Raw genomic sequence first — 24,929 nt, 5'->3', positions numbered from 1 at the left:
TTCAGAGCACAAAATATACCACTAAAAATACTGCTTGATCAATTACATGTCAGTTTTCAACATCATCATACCCTCAGTACTAGTCAACATGCTTTAAAACCTGAGCTTCTCTACCTCCCTCTGCAACTGTATCCTTGACTTCCTCACCGGGAGACCACAGTCTATGTGGATCTGTAATGACATCCCCTCCTTGCTGACATTCAACACAAGCATAGCCTATTCAGCTCTTTCTACACTCATAACTGTGTTACCAAGTGACGCTCCAATACCATCTGTAAATTCACCAATAAGACCACTAGTGTTGGCCAAATCTCAGAAAGTAACGAGGTGATGTACAGAAGAGAGTCGAGTGGTGTTGCAACAACAATCAACAACAGCCAGATAGGTTACGGAATTTAGGAAGGGGAAGTTGAGAGAACAAATATCATTCATTATCGAGGTATCAGCAAATTTGTGTTACTGGGCATCAGCATCTTGGAGGATCTTTTCTGAACCCAACATGTTGGTGCAATCTCAAAGACAAAATGACAGTAGATCTAATGGCATGTTTCAGGAGATTTGGTCTGCACCAAAGACTATTTCAAATTTTGATAGTTGTACTAAAGAGAGTATTTTGAATGGTTACATCACAGTCTAGTATGGAGCCTCCAATGCACAGGATCAGAAGAGATTGCAGAAGATTATAGACTTAGCCAAGACACAACCCTCCTTGAGATAAATGACATCTTCAAAGGATGTTGCCTCACAAAGGCTCTCACCATCTGAGACATGCTTTTGTCATGTCACCATCATCAGCGGGAGAGGGTCAGAAGTCCAAAGACCCAAACTCAATGTTTCAAGAGCGGCTTCTTCACCTCTACCATCAGATTTCTGAACAATCCATGAGCACAACCTTATTAATCTTTTGTTTTTGTATTTATTTTTGTAATTTATAGTAATTTTATGTCTTGGTATGGTACTACTACCGCAAAGCAACAAATTTCACTTAATTGAAGTCAGTGATAATCAAATTTTGATTCTGATTCCCTACTTAAGGATTTGTGTTCAATAGAGCAAACATTGCAAATATGAACCAAATTGGTTATTAAGCTAGGAAAGATTGTCCTCTGTAAAGAGATTAAGCAAAAATAAACTTGGGCCTTTCACAGACTGAGTGAATACAGGGATGATATTTCCTCTCATAGATTAGGTCTCGTTATAGGAAACAAGTCCTAATGTTTCTCCCTCTCTTACAAAACAGTGAACATGATATACTATCATTACAACTAAATTAACATAAAACCCAGTTAGTGAGTTTTCTAATTCTGATTCTTTACTCATTATCAAATGTTTCTTCATCATTTCTACGTAGAACATAACACTAAAAATCTCACCAAAAATTTTTGAAAATCTTCATCTTTCCAAATATAGTCAGCTTATCACAACCTGAATGAAATTTAAAATCCTCAAGTCTAACTGTTCCATACTTTCTTCCTGCAGTCTTTTTGTAACCATGCTACCAAATACAATCCTGATAAGAGCCTTAAATCATTTTCTTTCTCAATTCAATCTGCAAGATATTCTCTGCTTTGTAGCCTCTCATATTCAAAATGATTTAGTTGTTAATCAGGAAGGAAACTCCTCTTCTTCTTTATCCCATCTTTTCCCTGATCTTTGAATCATAGTACATCTAGTTTCCAATTAGTAATGGTTAGCACGTCACACTCCTAAATTAACATGCGCTTGTAATTCATTCAATTTGTCCTCCTCAGTCTGTGTAAAGAGTGATTACCAGGGTCAAACTACTCTGTTCCTTCACAAACGACAGAAATTCTGCAGATGCTGGAAATCAAAGTAATACGCACAAAATGCTGGAGGAATTCAGCAGGCCAGGCAGCATCTATGGAAAAGAGTAAACGGTCGATGTCTCGGGGCTGAGAACCTTCATCGGGACTATTTTGTTCTTTGATATTTATACATATTTCTTCACTGCCACACCCAATTTAAGTTTGCTATTAACTGTAAAGCCTAAAATATATTTATACTATTGTTCTGTGAATCTATTGTCATATGTTTTGCAGCATTTGATATTTTCTAACACTGCAAAGCCTATCATTTATAAAGCAGTAATAGAAAACATTAAATGCTTCAAACTTTGAAATTTTATTATTTATTGACATTTATTCATTTTGAAGCTCGCACAGGTGGATTTACCATTTCTGTATGAATGCTGGTTCTTGTCTCAATGGTACAATGACTCTTATTCCAATGGCAGCATTCCATGAAATGAAGCTCTGATTTCCCAAATTAGGCCTTCCACTAAATATTCCATAATCTTGAAACCTGCATACAAATATGCTTACTGGGTGCCCTTACTTGCTCACTAGTACACACTAAACAGAGTCTGTTCCTTCTTCTTATATGCTGTGGATTCCAACATGGACCACATCAAGGATCCTCCCTTCCCTCACCAAATTCCTGATGAGATGTTCCTCATCAGGAATAATGTAACTCAGAAACTGATCTATATAAAGCACTGAAAATGACTGTTGTGCAGTCTTCCAACGACCGTCTTGTTGACCGCAACATAATTGAAAAGTACTAGAGACCCAGTCCATTAGTGGCTGCTGGAAGGCTTTATGCACTTACCTTTGCACATTGTGCCATTGCAAATTAAGTGAAGGTAAACAGCTGTGAGAACACGACTATGCCTTGTTAGAGCCAGTAGTCAAGATTCCCAGGTTTGTACAAAGTCTGGAGTGTGAAGGATGTTTCAAGGCTTAAAGCATGATTTATTACCTCACTTCCAGTGCAACCTCCAAGATGACCACAACCTTGTCATGGTTTCCAGGCTTGCAAGCTTCAATAACCTGGAAAACTATGCTGGGTGGAGTCAGAGCTCTATGTTTTGACCCGTGCCAAACAGGTCAAAGGATAGAGGCCTGACTAAGAGTGGTCCACCAGTCCTCCAGGTTCAGGCACTCAGCTCAGGGCTAACAACCATGACTGGCACAACAAAATTGTCATGGAAACAGCAATGAGGAATCCTTTTACAGTCGAGTGCGACAGTATTCCTAAGCTCCAACTGGGTCTTGCGTGACTGACGGTCGCGAAAACTGAGAGGAAGCTACTGACATGAAGGAGGAAGTCCTGACCACCGCCCAAGATAGAGGACCTTCATTGCTGCCCTACAGGCCAGTGACATAATGGGCAATAAGGAAGTAGTGCATACTACAACTTGCAGCTGTTATTCTACAATGTTTACTTTCAAGAGGACATACTTGGAGTAGAGTGATGATGAGTGTGATAGGTGATATTAATGAGAGTTTGGTATTGTTGGCCAATAGCAGACATTTACAATGGCAGAAACAGTTTCTCTGTGCAAATATGGAAAAGAACATGCTGGCTTCCAGGGACATTCCCAGGTTGTTTACCTAACACTGAGTCCTGCTCAGGAAAGATCTGTTTAAATTATATTTCTGCTTTTTTGGACAGAGACAACAAAAATGCCATTATTCTTTGAGCACCTGTTGCAAAATGCTTTCATCCACGTAAATGGGATTCACAACCTTACTTGCTCATCAGAATTTCATAGTGTAGTAATTCAATCTGGAAACTATGGATTGAATTTCACTATATTGTAAATTAAGAGCAGCACCATGTGACTGGATTTCTAAGCCTAAATAATTTAAAATATTGTGGAGTTCATGATGCTGCTTAAAAAATTCCATATGCATCACCAATTACTGAGTTTCCAGCAACTTTTCAGCATTACTTTTCAGCTCTTCTCAACCACCATCTAAAGCGCACAAGAATTCTTGCTGTATTTCACACAGTCCTTATCCAGAACATCACAGGCAACAAGGAGTCAGTTTCTAACTCTGCCCTTCCACATTTCATTTACTGTGTTTGGCAGCATGGTCACATCAATCCTTTCTGATTCTGCACTTCCAAAAGGTGACCTTAGACTGAGAACAACAGCCCAGTTAAATTCTTGCTCTGTATCAGGTCAACATTTTTCCAGTCCAACTCTGGCATTATTCATTCTCACACAGACCATTTCAAAGTAAAACCCTCAAGAACAAAAATGCAATTTTGGAGAGGCCCATTGTTCGAAAACTCCCATATAGTGCAATCTTAACATGCAAGTTGCTCTACCAAATCTACTATTTTTAGTCTTCTTCCAAGCATTTTCACATATTCCAGCTACTAAATTATTGGATGTAATATTAAGGTATGTACTACTGTAATGAGTTTAACTACTAAAATACTGGATACTAATATTCAACACTTACTGCTTTAAGATCATACAAACCACTACAAGTATCAGAAGCAGACAACAATTCATCACTCTCAATACCAATCAAATTCTCAACTACATGACCCGATTCTGCTGCTCTCTATTCACCATCATTGTCTATCAGCAGAAATTATTTTGTACTCTTGGTAAGTCAGTCAGAAGTAATATGATGACTCAACTCTCTGCTCACTGTAATTACTTCCTTTTAGATAGATGCTTGGACCTGATTTACTATTAACTGTCAAAGCAGACAGCTTCTGAAAACTGTTGACTCCTGTGTAAGCCTTTTACTTTGTTTGATACATGAAGTGAAAATCTGGGAACTAAGTATCAAATATCTACTTTATACCAGAAATTTCAATTTTTACCGCAATGACTGCTCATGGTTTCAGTAGTCATCTGATCACACAAAAAGGGGAGGGGGGGGAGAGGAAGGTAGAAAGGGACAGAGAGGGAGGGAGAAGTGCATGATTGTTCTGCTCTGGACTTACTTCACTACATCAACTAATTGAGATAAATTGAAATCCACAGTCTGCTGAGAGCCAAATCCGAGGAATTCAAGTTTGGTGTCCAAATAGGTTACAAGAGGTCTAGGTACAATACTGGAAAGCGATTTCACGGGCAAAGTGGCAATTCTAATCTAAAATTGAATCAAGGAAGGATACTCAACAGGTGTGGCAAAGCTGTCATCTCATAAAGAAAAAAATCAAGCGACATAGGTGGACTTTGCTTCCAGATGAGCTCAATGCTCTGTATGCTCGCTTTGACCATCAAAACAAGGAGGAACTATCACGAGCTCCCACAGTCCACAGTGATCTTGTGATTTTGGTCAGAGGCCGACATGCGAACAGCCTTGAGGAGGGTGAATCCACGAAAAGCATCTGGACCAGATGGGGTACCTGACCGAGTACTAAAGATCTGTACTGATCAAGTAGCTGGAGTGTTCACCGAGATCTTTAACCTCTCACTTCAGCAGTCTGAGGTATCCACCTGCTTCAATCGGACTTCACTCATACTGGTGCCAAAGAAGAATGTGGTAATCTGTCTCAATGACTATTGTCCAGTGACACATCTATCCACAGTGATGATGTATTTTGACAGGTTGGTGATGAAACATATCAATTCCTGCCTGTGAAAAGACTTGGAATTTTCTCTAATTTCCCTACCAGTGCAACAAGTCCATATCAGGTGCCCTCATATTGGTTCTTCACTCAACCCTGGAACACCTGGACAGCAAAGGTGTTATACACCCGGATGTTCTTTATCGATTACAACTTGGCATTCAATACCATCATCCCCTCAACACTAAACAATAAGCTTCAAGTTCTTGGCCTCAGTACCTCCTTGTGCAATTGGATCCTTGATTTCCTCACTTGCAGAACCCAGTCAGTTTGTATTGGTAACAACATCTCCTGTACAATCTCCATCAGCTCAGGGCATCACAAGGCAGTGTTTAGCAGCCTGCTCTATTCACTTTATACTTATGACTGTGTGGCTAAGCACAGCTCCAATGCCACATTGAAGTTTGTTGATGAGACCACTGTTGTAGGCTAAATCAAAGGTGACAACAAATCAACCTATATGTGAGAGATTGAAAATCGGGCTGAGTGGTGCCATAACAACCTTATTCAATGTCAGCAAGACTAAGGAGTTGATTATTTACTTCAGGAGGAAGAAACCAGTGGTCCATGAGCCAGTCCTCAGATGTTCAGAGGTGGCAAGGGTCAACAAATTTAAACTCCTCTGTGTTACCATTTCAGACCCAACCTGGTCCCTGCACATGAATACAATTATGAAGAAAGCATGGCAGTGCCTCTACTTCCATAGGAGCTTGTAAAGAATTAGAATGACATCTAAAATTTTTGCAGATTACTCCAGATCTGTAGTGGACAGTATATTGACTAGTTGCATCACAGTCTGATATGAAAACACCCTAACCCTTGAATGGAAGATCATGCAAAAAGTAGTGAATACAGCCCAGTCCATCACAGGTAAAATCTTCCCCACCATTGAGCATATCTACACAAGGTGTTGGAGCATCCACCATGAAGGCCCCACCACCCAGGCCATGCTCTCTTCTTGCTGCTGCCTTCAAGAAAAAGGTGCAGGAGCCACACGACCCGCACCGCCAGGTTCAGGAACAGTTATTACCCATTAACCATCAGGCTCTTGATATTTTCACTCAACTTCACTTGCCTCGTGATTGAAATGTTTCCACAACCAATGGATTCACTTTCAAGAACTCATCATCTCATATTATCGATATTTATTGCTTATTTATTTATTTATTTATCTATTTATCTGTTTGTTCATTTGTTTGTTTGTTTGTTTGTTTGTTTATTTATTTATTTATTTATTTATTTATTTATTTATTTATTATTTCTTAACAACTGGTTTGGGTAGTTAAGTTTACAATTAATTTCTCCCCCCACCAATCTTGCCAGATTCTAGGCTGCACCAGTTAATTGTTGCAATCCACATAATACCTATGAATCCCCAACTTTGTGCACTTGTGTCTCAATGAGTTTTTGCCTTCTTTATTTTTGTCTCTGCAAAAGCAGACTACATTGAAAAAAAAGTTATTACAAATAGATTAATTCTGAAGTGGCAATGCCCACTAAAGGAAAACTAGTTATGGATCATTCCGTGCTGAAATTGGGAAATATAATTTGTAAACTCGAATTGGAACTTCACATCTATCTCATATATGCAAATTAGTTCATTACATTTTATAACTAAAAATGAAGTAAAGACCTTGCAGATTTTGACATGAGAATCAATAAAACTTGCACAGAGAAAGTCTCACTTAAGAACCAATTATTCTGGAATATTCAATCTTGGCGTTATATATCATATTATGTTGCGGATAAACTTGCACTATGCAAGTGGGGAAAATATTTTTATTATATAAAATTGGTATGGACTAATGGAATAAGTGAATTATGTCACCTGTTGCACTGAACCAGAGTCTGGAGGCAGATTTTTATCATTCCACTGTGAGCTGCTCTGGTGTTGATGAATGCCCATTACCCTTGCTCGTCCCTCCACCATAATCAGTCCATCATTAATTTGCTGGATCATTGCCATTAATTAATTGCTCCACAGCCGATTCGACTGAAAAACTATGTCACAGGTGATCCTGTAATGACAATGTTTGGCCCATATTATTTTCAACCTGGGAGGCTGACAACAGGGTCATTTGAATTTAGATGACCCCAGCGTTCTCATAACTGCAATATGCAATTTTTACTCATTTTTCAGTGTAGGGATCTTCTTCTTGCTTGCTTTGCTAGCAGTGTCCCCCTGAATGAATACTTGCTATATATATCCTATAAGGTAAAGTTCTAAATACAAAATTCTATAGACATGTGGTACAAAGTATTCCAGACCATCTGTGAAATTGTGCTCATGGAGGAAGAGGCACATAATGTAACCCTGTTCCCCAATAGAGTCACATCACAAAAAAGGAATCCACACTGAGACTTGGGGAATGCCCTCAGTTTCTTGGAGATGGTTAAGGAGGACCCATGAAATTGTTTTCATCATTATGGGCATGTGGGAAAACTCTCAAGGGTAGGCATTTGTCACCTTTCTTAAAGATCTTAGTTGCTATGGCTTCCTCCAGCAAGGCCTGGTGTTCCTATACATGTGCAATGGGATTGTAAGTTCCTATATCCCAAGCTTTAGAATTCCAGTCAGGATAACATCAGTTCCAGGGGATGTGCTTCTCAGTTGAAAGATGGCCTTGTCAAATTCTTGCCCACCTGGGTGAGGGCAGAGGGGTGAATGGTTTAGCTGGATTTGATATTTTGCTATGGCACATAATTAAGGACACTTGTGTCAAGGGCTTAGTGATAGTTGGTTTCTTTGAAATGCTCCTTCTAATGGATTGGTCTTGCGAAGTCCTCATGTTGCCATTTGGCTAGGTAGTCCCTGGGTTGTCTGAGGTGCAGGTGGTTTGGAACATGCTCAAGAATCTGTATGCCATGGTTATCAATGAGTTACTGGATCTCCTGTGCTCTATCAAACCTCTTCCAATTTCTTGGTCATAGAGTTGTTTTGTTTTGTTATGTCTTTTCCTCAGGAGGCATGGTGGTTGCAGTTAATTAGCTCCTAGATCTCGGCATCTGCAAGGAAGTCTTCAATTTCTTCAAAATCAATTCAGCTATTTTGAACAACACCCTCCCCTTTCTAGACCCTGCATGTTCATCTCAAGAGTAAACAATGCATTGACATTTATAAAACAAGTGCAGAGGACATCTCCTTTGTCAGACACCTGACCATCTTGAGTTTCCAGTTACGAGCCATTTCAGCTTCATTGACACAGACATTTAAAACATTTCTGTTTTTATTTCAGATTTGAAATTTGAGAAGGAGAAGCTAAAGTCAGATGTACCAGTATTACAGTGGAGTAAGGGAATTACAGAGACATGAGAGAGGAGTTGGTGAGAATTGTTTGGAAAAGAACACTGGCAGAGATATTGGCAGAGCAGAAATGGCTGGAATTTCTGGAAGCAATTCAGAAAACACAGGATCTATACATCCCAAAAAGGAAGAAGTATTCTAAAGGCAAAATGACACAACCATGGCTAACAATAGAAGTCAAAGCCAATATAAAAGCCAAAGAGAGGGCATATAATAAAGCAAAAATTAGTGGTCAGTTAGAGGATTGGGAAGCTTTTAAATACCAACAGAAGGCAACTAAAAAGTCATTAAGAAGGTAAAGATGGAATACAAAAACAAGCTAGCCAATAATATTAAAGAGGATACCAAAAGTTTCTTCAGATACATGAAGTGTAAAAGAGAGGCGAAAGTGGATATCGGACCACTGGAAAACAGTGCTGGAGAGGTAGTAATAGGGGACAATGAAATAGCAGAGAAACTGATTAAGTATTTTTCATCAGTCTTCACTGTGGAAAACACCAGCAGTATAGTGGAAGTTCCAGGTGTCAGAGGGCATGAAGTGTGTGAAGTTACCATAACTAGAGAGAAGGTGCTTGGCAAAGTGAAAGGTCGAAAGGCAGATAAGTCACCTTGACCAGATGGTGTACACCCCAGAGTTCTGAAAGAGATGGCTGAAAATATTGTGGAAGCATTAGTAATGATCTTTGACTGGAAAATTGCAACTGTCACTCCACTCTTCAAGAATGGAGAGAAGCAGAAGAAAGGAAATTATAGGCTAGTTAGTGCGACCACAACGTTGGAGATGTTGGTGTTGGCGTGTGGCCAAGTGGTTAAGGCATTGGTCTAGTGATCTGAAGGTCACTAGTTCGAGCCTCAGCTGAGGCAGCATGTTGTGTCCGTGAGCAAGGCACTTAACCACACTTTGCTCTACGACGACACCGGTGCCAAGCTGTATCGGCCCTAGTGCCCTTCCCTTGGACAACATTGGTGGCTTGGAGAGGGGAGACTTGCAGCATGGGCAACTGCCAGTCTTCCATACAACCCTGCCCAGGCCTGCGCCCTGGAAACCTTCCAAGGCAAAAATCCATGGTCTTACGAGACTAACGGACGCCTAATGTTGGAGATGTTGGAGTCAATTATTAAAGATGAGGTCTCAGGGTACTTAGAGGCACATGATAAAATAGGTCATAGTCCGTATGGTTTCCTCAAGGGAAAATCTTGCCTGACAAATTTGTTGGAATTCTTTGAAGAAGTAACAAGCAGGATAAACAAAGTGTACTTGGATTTTCAGAAAGCCTTTGACAAGGTGTTACACATGAGGCTGCTACAAGCCCATGATATTACAGGAAAGATTCTAACATGAATAAAGCAGTGGCTGATTAGCAGAAGGCACAGAGTGGGAATAAAGGAGCCTTTTTTGTGAAAGGCCTTGATAGAATGGATATGGAGAGAACATTTCCTATGGTGGAATAGTCCAAAACCAGAGGACATAACCTCAGAGCAGAGAGGAACTCAGGTTGGAAGAACAACACCTTATATTCTGTCTGGGTAGCCTCCAACCTGATGGCATGAACATCAACTTCTCTAACTTCCGCTAATGCCCCACCTCCCTCTCGTACCCCATCTGTTATTTATTTTTATACACACATTCTTTCTCTCACTCTCCTTTTTCTCCCTCTGTCCCTCTGAATATACCCTCTGGGTCCCCCCCCCCCGTCTTTCTTCCCGGACCTCCTGTCTCATGATCCCCTCATATCCCCTTTGCCAATCACCTGTCCAGCTCTTGGCTCCATCCCTCCCCCTCCTGTCTTCTCCTATCATTTCGGATCTCCCCCTCCCCCTCCCACTTTCAAATCTCTTACTAACTCTTCCTTCAGTTAGTCCTGACGAAGGGTCTCGGCCTGAAACGTCGACTGTACCGCTTCCTAGAGATGCTGCCTGGCCTGCTGTGTTCACCAGCAACTTTGATGTGTGTTGCGTGAGCAGAGAGGAGTTGTTTTTGAATGGAGATAAGGAGGAATTTTTTTAGCCAGAGAATGGTGAATTTGTGGAATTCTTTGCTGCAGGAAGCTGTGGAGGCCAAATCTTTATGTATATTTAAGGCAGAGGTTGATAGATTATTGATTGATCAGGGCATGAAGGGGTACAGGGAGAAGGCAGGTGCTGAGAGGAAGTTCTTTTTTTATTTTTGTGGAGCACTTTCTGTAACTTAGCCAGGTCTACATGAATGTAGTTAATGATTAAATTCACCATAACTTTCATGACACAAGCATTGCATTTAGCTGTTTGAGGAATAAAATAACAGAGGACATCCAGTATACCATGAGGAGAATTGTGTTGAATCTCTGTTGTTTTCTGATCCTTAGGTTTCTTCTGGGGGGTGGGGGGGGGGGAGGTCAGGAATTGCAAGCAGTTTTAATTCTTAACAATGGTTTATTATAAAGTTGAAACAAACATACAAATACTAAGCACACTAAGGGAAGCAGAACATGAAAAGCATAGAAGGCAAAGATAAAAAGATGACACCTCTTTAAAATTGAGATTAGAGAAAATTCCTTAGACAAAATAAACCAATTAATGGTTGCACAATTACATCATGTGGTAATCTTCTAATACTTAGCCAATGAAAAATGGAAAGATATATATGTAACTGCTGTACCACCTTCTGCCAGTAAGTGGGGACGAAACACCACGTACTGTGAAAAATACATAAGTTTGCTAAAACAAATTACAAATTATGATTAAACTATGACTTTAGTCTTACATTAATTCATCTAATATCTTAAAATGTATTAAAAACAGTGGTTTTCAACAAAAGATTGCCATTCAACAGCGTTTCCCTAACTCCTGCTTCTTTTACCCTTAACTACACTTTTAAGTAGTTGCAGCATATTTTCAAACTCAGTGCCACAACCTCAATCTCACTTATATAATTACAACTACTTATTGTACGACGTGTTTAGTTTGCAGAGTAAATTTTGTCTGTGCTACATTATGTCCTTCATTTGTTACTGAACTTGTCGCAATGGTCGCAATATTCCGGCAAATGACAGGATAAACATGGATAGCTTTTACCGTGGGGTTAGACATGATTCAAATAACTATGCATAATGTCAAAAACATTGTACAAGCAGATCAAACTCACCTGCTCAGATTTTCTTTACTACAAGTTGTGTTTTCATTTCCAATATATTGTTTTCATCCTACAGGTATCAGCCATCATATGTTGTTAATTTTTTCTGGTAAAGTTGGGATGAAAGTTAAACAATTTGACCATTGCTTCAATTTACTGGGTCCTTTCTCCCTCCAGCTGATAATTACTGATAGAATAGGGCAAAACCCAATGCCATTATGGTAAAGATGGGTACTTCCCCTTAAAACAGAGGTTCCCACAGACCCCTTCGGTTTATGGTTAGGATCCATGACATAATAAAGGTTGCGAATCCTTCGGCAGAGCATTCAAGAGAAGCACTCGGAAAGGAGAATAGGGTCCATTTCAATTTGATCTTATTTGATAGCATAATTCTTTCTCTAAACACTCATTCCCTCCCAAAAAATATTTGCAGTAGGTAAACAGCTTTCAAGTACACTGTGATTACCCGCCCTGGCTAATCTGGCAGCACTGCGAAATGTACACTCTTTACCACTGAGGACAACAAGGGAAACAGGCACATGGGTACACTACAATCTGCAGTTTCCACCACAAGTCATACACCATCCTGGTGGGGCAAGGTATTACTGGTCATTCCTCTGCACCAAGTCTACATCCTGGAACTGTTTCATCAATGTAAGTTCTCTCATCAGTAAAGTGGTAAAGGCTGAAGCAGCAGTTTGTCCACCATTTCTTCAAGGGCAATTAGGAATGGGCACTGAATGCCACATCTCAAAAAAAGGAATAAGTGAATAAGATAAGAGCAATTTGACAACAGTAATAAATGCATCATTTTATGAACTGATGTCAAAATCAGGACAAACAAGGCATCCAGTTTGAATAAAGTAATATAATCAAACAATTATCGCAGCTACTGGAAATGACCACATAAAAACATCCAGTCAATATGGTGCCAAGAAACAATGTCCGATGTCATGGCTCAGACTTGGCTGTCTTTTTGGATTTGTAGGGATGGTTTTTTAGGGAGTTAGGGGTCAGGTTATGGCTTTGGGAGAAAAACGAAGAGTCAGGGGCTGGAGACGGTGTTCAGAGTTCAAGTCAGAGAGCTCCATGTCAGTGAACCTAGAGGTCAGGTTGGCAGGTGCTGAGGAATCCAGTGATCCTCAGGTTGGTGAGTCCTGAGTCAGAGGACTCTAAAGGATTCACAATAGCAGGTGATATCCTTCACCAAGTTAGAGGTCTGTGTGAGTCCTGGGGTTCAGGCCTAAAGGTCAGACCTGTAATCCGCGAGAGCTGGTGTCAAACATGATCTGCGACTTCTGGGATTGAGGCATGAAGCTCAAATACATGATCAGTAAGTCCTGACGTCAAGGTCCAAAGGTCAGACCTGTGATCAATGTGTCTATTAAAACTGGAGGCAGCCCAGAAATACTGCTTTTTGTGACAGACAAAGCAAAGGTTCTTAACAAAGAAGACCCCAATCTACATGGGGTTTCATCGCTGTAAAGGAGGCCGCACCAGGAGCACTGGACACAGCAAAAAGCAGAATCATGAGCAATGAACTCAGTCTGAAATTCAATGAATAATGTGCTTCTGTGACACCATCATATTTCACGTGCTAGTTTAGTTTTCTACCATTATGCATTTACTTCAAGGTCAGTGCAGTTTAAGCAAAGCCATGGAAGATTACCAAGAGGATTACCAGAAAAATAATAAATTTGTAAGATGAGTGAAAGTGGCCATAGGTGTCATCTACAGAGATTTGAATGAAAGAACAGACCCAAGAAACACCATATTAATGGAAGAATATTCAGGGAATGAACCTACTTATATTTCCATGGACATTGTACAATAATAACTAGTTCAGTGGTCGAAGTTGTGAAGGCTTTCAAAATACCAAAGGTAATGGCATAGTTTTTAGATTATGAGAACACTCAGTCCTCGTTTATTGTCATTTAGAAATGCATACATGCATTAAGAAATGATACAATGTTTCTCTGGAGTGATATCACAGAAAACAGGACAAACCAAAGACTAACACTGACAGAACCACATAATTGTAACATATAGTTACAGCAGTGCAAAGCAATACCATAATTTGATGAAGAACAAACCATGGGCATGGTAAATAAAATCTCAAAAGTCCCCGAGTTGATCGACTCCCGAGTCCCCGATAGCGGCAGCAAAAGGGAGAAACTCCCTGCCATAAACCTCCAGGCACCATCAACTTGCCGATGCCTTGGAAGCAGACGACCACAGCCGACACTGAGTCCATCCGTCCGGAAGCTTCGAGCCTCTGACCAGCCCCTCCAGTACAGCCTCCCGAGCACCATCCTCTGTCGAGCACCTTTGACCTCGCCCCGGCCACTGAAACACGCAAAGCCGAGGATTCCGGGGCCTTCTGCTCCAGAGATTCCGGTTACCATACAGTAGCAGCGGCTGCGAAGCAGGCATTTCAGAAGTTTTCCAGATGTTCCGCTGCACTCTCACATCTGTCTCCATCAAATTACCTGACAGATAACAGATATCACCACCAAAGTGGCCGCGCGCACTGCCGTCGCGCCGCCATCTTCTCCTCAGATAGTTACACAATCAACAAGAAAATCAAAGGGAAAGTCAGCTAATAAGAATGCCAATGACATAGATTTAGATAATTTATGAATTGACTGCTACGTAATTTAAAAACAAAGCAAGTACAACCCAGTGGTAGTAATCTCATCGTCCTTTGGTTGTTTGTTAGCAACCAAGGTTGCATGAAATGAAGAGAAAAGGAGGAATAAATATTGGAATGACAGTAACTCCAGGGGTAAATATCCTTAAGTTGATGACAGAGAAATGAAGTTTCAATGTGAATGGTCAGAGATCAATTCTTATTTTATAGCTGAGTGATATAATTTGATCAGACAGTGGTCTCATTTCAAACTCACTGAGTTATAAGTTTCTATTTATTATGACAGATCCCTTCAATTACAGACACAGAGATAACTTTAGATGCTTCTTGAAATAGGCAGTGTAAACTAGTGAGATTTTTTTTTAAATCACACACTTTCAACCTTTCAACATCACAAAGTTATTTATACACACACACAATTTTCAAACGACGACAAGCTCCTATGAATTTATCTAATAGCAATAATAGGTGTCATGTTCTGGGAGATTCTTTGGTGTTAAGCTGTAAGTACTACTATTGAGATGAGACAGAGCAACTGAACAACAGAACAACATACATTAAAAGTGGGTATTTCAAACTAATCAGCAATATCTTACAATAGTTTATCAAGGTCAATATCCATATGGTACATTACAATCACACATAAACAATTCAGGCAAACAATATTAGTAACAGGAAGGATGGATCTAAAAGAAGATAATAAAACAAGTATGCTAAGAGCCCTCTTACCTGAATATTCTATCTGAAGGCTGTTCACCCATCACTAGATCAAAACCACGTTGGAACATGGTGTATGGCCAGGGGCTGCAAAGAAAAAAAATAAAGCTTATCAATTCTCAGGTTTGTTTTAAATATTAACAAGAGATCATAATAAGCCATACTCAAACAGCAATAAACATCAAAATTAAAACACATTAAAGACAATAATTTAACATTGAGTATCTTAGTGGAGAAGAGGGGAAAATACATCCAGATGAATTACATTAATATTTTCAGGTTCCAAGGTCACTCCATTCAGAGTTATTTTCAGCAGCAGATCACATTTTCCTCAAGAATGATGAAAATGAAAATATTACCAGTGATATGTATTATTGAATCCATACAGTATACTGAACTTATACACATTTTTCTAAACTCGTAACATTATTTTGGAACCAATTTGCTTGAAGATAATGCATTAAAATTATTGTACTTCATTATTTTTCCGTTATAACAGCACTGTCGATCAACCAAATGTTATTTGAAAGTTCTATACAATATATTGGGTTGCAAGATTCACAAAGGGAACAGACAGATGTCCTCCTGTAACGGGGTCTCCCAACTGGCATTGTTGGTTTCAGTCCGGTGTTTCTCATTGATGTGCTGCATTTATCAGCTTGTAGGACAGGTGTGACCTTCGCAGACAGCTCTTGAAAGGATGTACCACAATACAGGCAACACTACAGCTTGGTATAGCAACTGTTCTGCCCATGATCACAAAAAACTGCAGAGAGCTGTGGAAATAGCTCTGCACATCACATAAACTGGCCTCCCCTCTATGGACTCTGTCTATACTTGCTGTGAAATTAAATTAGCCAGCATAATCAAAGACCCCACCCCTCAGGACCTTCTGTCTCTTCCCATCTCTCATTGGGTAGAAGATACCAGCAGGCTCAAGGACAAATTTTACCCCAATGTGATAAGACTGTTAAATAGTTCCCCGATAGTTGGATTCTTCACCTCCCAACTTAGCTGATCATAATCTTTCATCTTATTGTTTACCTGGATAATGATCTGAACTGTATGAAGAGTATGTAAGATGTTTCTCACTACATCTAGGTATATAATACAATAATAACCCAATTCCAATTCCTTCAAGATACCAAGGGAAAATATTCTTCAATACTGGGAGGGATGTCTTCTAAAATGTCAGTGGACCAGGCTAAGGAGAAACAGATGACGCAGCAGACTAATTCTTTTGCATGGAGCTGTTGAGGTCATCCAGTGTTAACTCCTGGCAAGTGGTTGCCAAGAGCATCTTTGTGAGATCGACAATTGACACACTTATGAGTCATTGACAAAGCAGGCAAGTGCTCATACTTCCTCTGCTTGCCCCTTTGATCTGGGCGATTTATAGATGAGAGCTTTGGATCCCTCTCAAATGAAGAGATGTTGCAGAGATCTGAGGAAACAGCTGAGATAGTTCCTGAGACCAGGAAGCTAAGAGTGATCATGATCCATACAAAAAAATAGGCGTTAATTCTCATGATATTTTATGAGATTGCCGGAAGGGTGAGATCACAGAGAAGACAGGCAATGTGGGTTGGCCCATCAAACAGCACTGCCTCAGAGGGAATGGTTCCAATGGAAAGCACTCAATCTGTGAGATTGAAGTGCTCACTTAAAACAAATTTAGCATGGTGTATTACCAATGATACCTTTTGGGTGAGTTTTGTGCCAGAAAAATGAAAATCCCATTGAAAGATGAGACAGACTTCCTGACTGGCAACAAGGCACTTAGAAATGTGCACAAAATTGTTCTGCTCCACTTCAACCCAATTTTCAATAGTACAAAACTTTTTTTGCAGTTATTTGATTGAATTTCCAGCCCTATAAATGTTACATACCCATAACATCAATGAGGTTTCTCCCTATTTCTCTTCTACCCAACATCTTTCAACAACTGTGGTGCAATATTCATAATTTACCACCAACATTATTTTAGAGTGAACTGTCAGTCATAGGTCACAGAAAAAGCCAATACCATTAACTGCATTTTAATAACAAAAATAGAGAAATCAGTTCAGGCAGTTCAGGTCTTTGATTTGATTTCAATGTTTCCTTTGTTAGTGATCCTTATAAAGCTTATAAATAATATATTAACTCCACAAAGCAGGATAAACTGGGTAAAAGGGGGAAAAACATCAAAGATGGACAATAGATTTATATTTTAAACATTACTGACTGTGGAAAACTAGGTAACTGATACACTTGATAAAAGCTTGTCACAATTAAATCAAGCTTCATCATTGTACATACTGTTTGGCACACAGTGAGCTTGAGTCCTTTTGTGCATAAGCTATGCAAATTCTCATCTATAATACATGTGCACTGCTGTAATGTAAAATGCTTTGTCTTCTCGATGAGTCGTTAATTCAATTCTCCCTCTGGTTCAGATGTATCTTAAACACTCCATGAATATTCCATGAACATAAATACTCTTAGCCAACATGCTTCACTCAACTGCAATAAGTAGATGGAAAGATCAACATTTAAACCACTGTCACCATGTGATGTTCAAAATACCAGAAAGCAGATTTGCGACTCATGCCCAAAGACAAGTAATAGCTTATTCAAACACAAGAAAGTCTGCAGATGCTGGAAATCCAAGCAACACACACAAAACACTGGAGGAACTCAGTAGGTCAGGCAGCATCTGTGGAAGAGAATAAACAGTCGACACTTTGAGCCAAGAGCCTTCTTCAGGATCTGTTTCTGGCATTCGGCTTGGCATATAACTATCAACTGAAAAGAGATCAGATGGAAAGTTGGATGGAGCACTGGCAAACGGAAGTTAATCCTGACGAGCGCAAGGTGGCCATTTCCCCATGTCAAATTGAAGTAGGATATATACAGTAAATGGTAGTGTGCAATGGAATGTGGAAAATCAGATGGACACAAGGATCTGTACATTTCCAAAAAGCACTCAACATGGGTAAAACAGGTGAAGGCAGCATCTGGTAGCTTGCCTTCAAAGGTCAGGGTGAAGAATATAAAAGTTTGAATGCATGCTGCAACATTTACTGATTAGATCAGAATCAGAATATTGTGTGCAGTTTTGTGGGATGGATCCAGTTGTGCCAGACAGAGAGAGAGCAGAAAAGATTAATGAGTGAGTTGGATTGGAGAGCTTTGCTTATAGGGAGAGGGAAGAAAGGCTTGGCTTGTTATCCCTGGAGTGAAGGAGGTTGAGGGATGAATAGATAGAGATATATAAAATAACAAGAGGAGATAGAGAGCCTAGTGATGTGGTGTCATGACAACAACTTTTCCCTCAATGTCAAAAAAACAACTGAGTCTGGTCATTGACTTTGGGGGAGGGGGTGCATTGCATGTGCACGTGTTTACATCAACAGGGTTGAGAGCCTCAAGTTCCAAGGGGTGAACATCTATACCCTGTACTGGTCTAACCACAATATATATCATCACTGCCAAGAAAGCTCACCGTGTCTACATCCTCAGGAGGCCAAAGAAGTTGAGGATGTTCCCATCAGCCATTACTAATTTTCTATCTTGATTCATAATGGCTTGGTATTGCAGCTGTTCTACCCATGACAACACGAAGCTGCAGAGGGTTGTGAACAAATCATGGAAACCAGCCATGGACTCTAAACTTCACGCAGCATCAGTAAAGCAGCCAGCATATTCAAAGACCCCACTCATCCCATACATTCCCTCTTCTCCCTATCCCATACAAAAGCCTGAAAGCACGTACCATCAGCCTCAAGGACAGCTTCGATCCCATTGGTATCAGAGTCTTGAACTGACCTCTTGTACAAGATGTTTTGACCTCACAATCTACCTGATTATAACCTTGCACTTTCTCTGTATTTTTTATACTCTATTCTGCATTGTTACTGCTTGACAAGTTCTATCTCAATGCAGTGCACTGCATAATGATTTGATCTGTATGAACACCATGAAAGACAAGCTTTTCACAGTATCTTGGTATACAAGACAATAATAAACCAATATCAAAGTTTAAGTAAAATTTATTATCAAACTATACACATGTCACCCCGTACAACCCTGAGATTCTTTGTCTTGTGGTCATACTCAGCAAATCTAGAGAACAGTAACTGGAATCAGGATCAATGAACAATAGACTGTGCAAATGCAAATATAAATAAATAGCGATAAATAATGAGATAAAGAATCCTTAAAGTGAGATCATTGGCTGTGGGGACACCAGAAATAGAATTAGTGTAGTTATTCCCTGGTGGTTGAGGGGTAGTAACTGTTCTTGAACCTGCTGGTGCAAATCCTGATGCACTTGTACCTTCTACTTGATGGCAGCAGCAAAAAAAGAGAATGGCCTTGGTGGGGAGGAACTTTGAAGATAGATGCTGTTTTTCTATGACAACATTTCATGTAGATATGTTCAGTGGTTGGGAGGGCTTTACCCGTGATGTACTGGGCCATATCCATTGCCTTTTATAAGATTTTCTGCTCAAAGGCTTTGCTGTTTCCATACCAGGCCGTAATGTAGCCAGTCAATACACTTTCCACCACACATTTATAGAAGTTCAATGATCAATATGACCATGTGACACTTCTTCAAATAGCTTATAATTCCCATTGTAGAAGTATTATATTGCAAGTTCTCAGCCATTACCTGTTACCGGTATGTCTAGTATTCAAAATCAAGCAAACAAGACTTTACATTCTTTCAAAGGCAACACACACAAAATATTTGAGGAATTCTGTAGGTTAGGCAGCATCTATGAAAATGAAACAATAGTCGATGTTTTGGGCCGAGACCCTTCTACAGGACTGAGAAGTGTAAGGGGCTTCTTCTGTTATGTTACTGTTAAGGCTAATAAAATGGCTTCTTTGTTATGTTATAATAAAATGGCTTCTCTGCAATGTTAACTGCTGAGTTAACGGTAGCAGCTTGTTTGGGTTATAATTACTGTTAACGAAAATTGAAATTGATGTTATTCTTTCTTGGTGTCTGTAAGCTATTGTTTTGCAGGCTTTGGGGAGAAGGCGCGATGGGGACAGAGAGAGGATACGCGATGCTATAAACTGGGCGATGGAACAGACCCCGAGCAGGAGACCGAGGCCCAGGGTCTTCGGCAAGGAGAGGAGTCAAGGACAGACACATGTGGAGCGTTTGGTCGACCACCGAGGGTGGTCCCATTCAAGGGTCGGCAGAGTTTGGAGGACATCAACTGGAGGAAAGGGAGACCTGGTTCTGTAAGAGCTCCACACGAATTATTTGTGCACAGAACTGATAGAGTTACTGACTTGGCACCTTTATTGTATTTGTTTCTACTAACCCATCACCAAGAAATACTTATAAAGTGTAGTCATATAATCGCAAATTGTGTACTATATGTTATTTGGTGTGGTGGGGTACATCACACAGCACCTACACAAACTTGGTTACCCAGTTTGGTGGGGCTGAAGGCTGCTCCCCCTAGTCAAAAGCGAGCTGAGTGACCCTAAGGCTTACCAGGAGGCTACAGAAGGAAGGCGGAAGACACTAGAATAAAGAGACGGGGAGGGGAAGGAAGCTAGCTGGTGAAGCCAGGCGGGTGGGAGAAGTGAAGGGCTGGAGTAGGAATGATAGGAGAATGGACTATACGAGAAAGGGAAAGAGGAGAGAATCCAGGGGAGGTGATAGGCAGGTGAGAAGAGTTAAAAGGCCAGAGTGGTGAATAGAGGAAGAGGGGAGGGAGAGGGAATTTCTTTTACCGGAAAGAGAAATTGATATTTTTTCATTCCTTCAAAACCTTGCCACCGATGAACAAAGTGAACATTTATTTTGTGGTGGCCAGGGTAAGGGACTAATGTTAGTGAATTGTGTATCTGTACTCCTTTTGTATTTGACTAATATACTAATGTTAATATTTCTGGGGAATTTTGATATGAATTTGTTGAACAAAACTTGCTCTCATTGGCCAATTAAGCCACCCTCAGATACTGAGTCTAAAAATTTCAACACCAATGTGCAGTAAGTGAGCAGTTGACATTAGCCTTATATGAAAAAGCTGCTCTGAAAAGTTGTGGTTTTAACAACATATTTCTTTGTACTGTTGTCATCTCAGAAATAAAAAGCAGGGTTTAAATATTTACTTCTGTTTTTTTTTAACCTTGAAAAGGAACTTCCAGTGCATCAGAACTGAGCCAGCTGCAAAAACCTAACCAGCTACTAATATGCATCACCAATGATACATTTCACGGTGACTGTGTACTCCAACTCACAAATAATAATCAACTTGTTATTATCTGGTAGGTACATGTTTTCTCCAGGACCAGCATTTTCCTCTTTTGGCAAAATATATTCAGATATCTTTCAGAATTTTATTAACGGTTTTGTTGTGTTTTATATATGTCAATTGGAAATATTAATTCCAAAGGATAAAAGTGTGTTTTATTTTCAATTATATCCCAGCCATTTATAGATGGGCAATGCTTATCACAGGCAATCATACAATTATTAAGAGTTCTTTATGATTTGCGAATATTTAATATTTGCTATTATTCATACCTTGCTGCAGAGACTACAGGCTGCCCATTTTGCATCATTACTCCTCCAGGACTACATTAAGCTCCTTCACATGGTGGAACTAATTCTGGTAAAAGGAGTGGAATGTGGTTTCAGCTACTTTAAGTCGTCAATTCTAAGGTACTTCCCAAAATCCATATTAACCTTATGAAATCTCTTAGCAGTTTCATTGTTCTGGATGGATGAAGATGTTGACAACTACTCCCGACTAGTAAGCAGAAATTCACTTAGAATTTTAGGTAGATCCAGCTTAAAGTCGTAGAAAATTGTTGAATAGTAATGCACTTCCTACTTCTATATCTTGTCATCTTTAACAATACTCTAAACCCAGGGAGCACAGCATTCAATTGTCAAAAACTCCTACTTCCAGATTTTCTCTGCAATACCCAGGGCCACAGATCCCACCATAACAACTTCTATTTCTACGCTCATTCATGTATTTTCTGCTGGAAAATTTCCGCCGATGGACTGACCCCATGTGGTTCCACAAAAAGGTGGATGTACTCTACCAGACTGTGTTTTTCAAATTCATCATTTTCAAGGCATTTAATAATGCCCAAACCCATACATAACCTGGAGTAGGGGATCCCAACCTTTTTTATGACATGGACCAATACCATTAAGGAAAGGAGTCCATAGAATGCAGGTTTGGAACCCCTGCCCTGGAGTGCTGCTACCATGCAGTTCAGTAATCTTTATCTTTACAGTTGCTACTTTAGACCATAAGACATCAGAGCAGAGTAAGACCATTCAGCTCATCATGTCTACTCCACCATTCCATCACAGCTGTCCATCATCTTTCTCAACCTCACTCTCCTGCATTCTCCACATAACCTTTGACACTCTGATTACTTGGAGTGAAATTACATTGTGCTCCTAAGTCTTCTGATAATTTTAAGGGCTACTTGTCTTCAGCTGTAATGCAACACACTCCTTGTGCATTAAATCAATTGCAGCAAGCTCTGTAATAAATAGAAACTGTTGTTCTTGCCATCTATTTATATGCAGGCAATTTACTTCCATGGAATCTCTTTGCAAAGTGGTTGCACTTACTGCATCTTATTTCATGATAAGTTTTACAACTCCCCCGTGAAACTCCCATTTCTTCCACCTTATTATTATGCACATTCCTTAGCCGGTTATGCTTGTAATGTATTTCATAAAGCTTAGGAAAGCATGTCTGGTAATCTGAATACTTTAAACTGTGCCCTCATGGTTTTTGTCACATCTTCTCCAAGGTTCGATTAGCCACTCAGATTTCTCAATTCTACTTTAGAGTATTTCTTCTGGATTTATTGCCCAAAATGTGCAAACCTCAATGAGCTATCACCTGGGGATTATACTGGTCATATAACTCAAGATTCCCCTGATATCTCTGGTTATGTTTGATCTCCTCAAAGGGAATGTTCTTATGTGGCTGGCATTACAGACATAATTTCTTCTGTTATCTTGTATTCCTCTCCAACCTCGACCAAGCTAGTTCAGATGAAATACAATACATGGTGCCTTTACGACAAAATTACATTATATATGAAATGTTACTATCCAAACTTATAACACCTTCCATCTGAGAAGAATTATCAAAGCCCATGGTGCTATAAGGATTGATCCAATATTCTTGACTCTGCTCTTCTGTTCCAGAACTCCCAGGATCAGACTGCATGTGATAAATTCAATTCCAAAAGGTTATCAATCCATTGGTCGTAAGCCGGATTGAACTGAGTAGGCTTGCTTTAAATAAATACAGTAATAATTAGCCATTAATACAGTAATAACTAGCTGCCGCTGCTACTGTGTGGTCCAGAATCTCCAGAGGCGAAGACCCCGAGTCCTCGGCTTTGCTTGTTGCTCGGCGGTCGGGGCAGGGTCGAAGCACTCAGCAGAGACGGTGCTCGGTGCTCGATGTCGGAGGAATGATTGGAGGCTCGAAGTTTTCGGACGGACTCCGAGTCAGCTGTGGTCAGGTGCTTCCAATGCATCGGCAAGTTTGCGGCGCTTGGAGGTTTATGGCAGGGAGAGTTTCTCCCTTCTACCGTCTGCGTGAAATGATGGGGCTATCGGGACTTGAGGCTTTTTTTTACCGTGCCCATAGTCTGCTCTTTATTAAATTACGGTATTGCTTTGCACTGTTGTTATAATTATGTTATAATTATGTGGTTTTGTCTGTTTTAGTTTTGGTTTGTCCCGTGTTTCTGTGATATCTCTCTGGAGGAACATTGTATCACTTTTTAATGCATACATTTCTAAATGACAATAAAGGAGCACTGAGTGTCTTCATAATCTAATCTAATCTAATTTATTTGGAGATCAGCTAGGGAATCCAAGCCCAGTAGAACTTGACTACTTATGTTAGATTTGGGACAGGTTGGGTCACAAAAAGTAGTTTGCATTGCGTCTTAAGTTTATATATAGCCGTGTATTCTGTTGCCCAACCAGTGGCCAAACCTGGTGGAAATTTGGAAAACTTGGTATAAGGACACCATTTTTGACATGAAACAAGGAACAATTTCTAGGGTGTGGAAGGGTTTTTCTTATCCAGACATAAGGCTATTGTGTTTTCTGATGCTGTCAAGGGCCAATATCTTGATTGCCTGTGCCAGAAGAAGGCAAAAACATCTTCAATGTTAGCTCGTGTGAGGACTTCGACCACACCAAAAATTACATAGAGTCTTGTAGCATTTTTAATGTTTAGTGGAACTATCAGCAGAGAATTCACACTCCTGATGACTAGAGTGGGTGGGGTCTTTGATTATGCTGTCTGCTTTACCAAGACAGCAAGAATTACAGAGTTCTTAGAGGGGATGCAGGTTCCTGTAACGTATTGATCTGTCTACAAATCACTGCAGTTTCTTGCAGTATGAGCAGAACATTTAGGCATCCATTCAGAATGCTTTCTATGGTGCATCAATAAAAAATACTAAAAGTCAACAAGGACACGCTGAATTTCTTTAGCCTCCTGAGGAAGTAGAGGTTTTAGTGAGCTTTCTCGGCCGTGACGTCAAAGTGGTTGGACCCGGACAGGTTAGTTGAGATGTTCACACCTAAGAAGTTGAAGCTGTCAACCGCAACATCGTTGATGAAGGCAGGAGCATGTCCACCATCCATCTTTCTGAAGTCAATAACCGGCTCTTCTGTTTTGCTGACATTGAGGGAAAGGTTGTTGTCATGACACCATGTCACTAAGCTCCCT

General features: G+C 40.0%; 1 protein-coding gene across 1 annotated transcript in view; it reads right to left on the bottom strand.

Moving 5' to 3' along the window:
* astn1 (astrotactin 1) overlaps positions 1 to 24,929 on the bottom strand; it is a 2,762,425-nt gene that overhangs the window by 1,281,958 nt on the left and 1,455,538 nt on the right. The window contains exon 10 of the mRNA XM_072274559.1: positions 15,196 to 15,270. Coding sequence (XP_072130660.1) covers positions 15,196 to 15,270 — 75 coding nt within the window. The remainder of the gene's footprint in view (positions 1 to 15,195; positions 15,271 to 24,929) is intronic.

This window comes from Mobula birostris, chromosome 12 (genome assembly GCF_030028105.1).
Source record: "Mobula birostris isolate sMobBir1 chromosome 12, sMobBir1.hap1, whole genome shotgun sequence".
NCBI classification, from domain to species: Eukaryota; Metazoa; Chordata; class Chondrichthyes; order Myliobatiformes; family Myliobatidae; genus Mobula; species Mobula birostris.
Note: the sequence above shows the minus strand (reverse complement) of the source record. Positions and strands in the feature narration are given on the sequence as shown.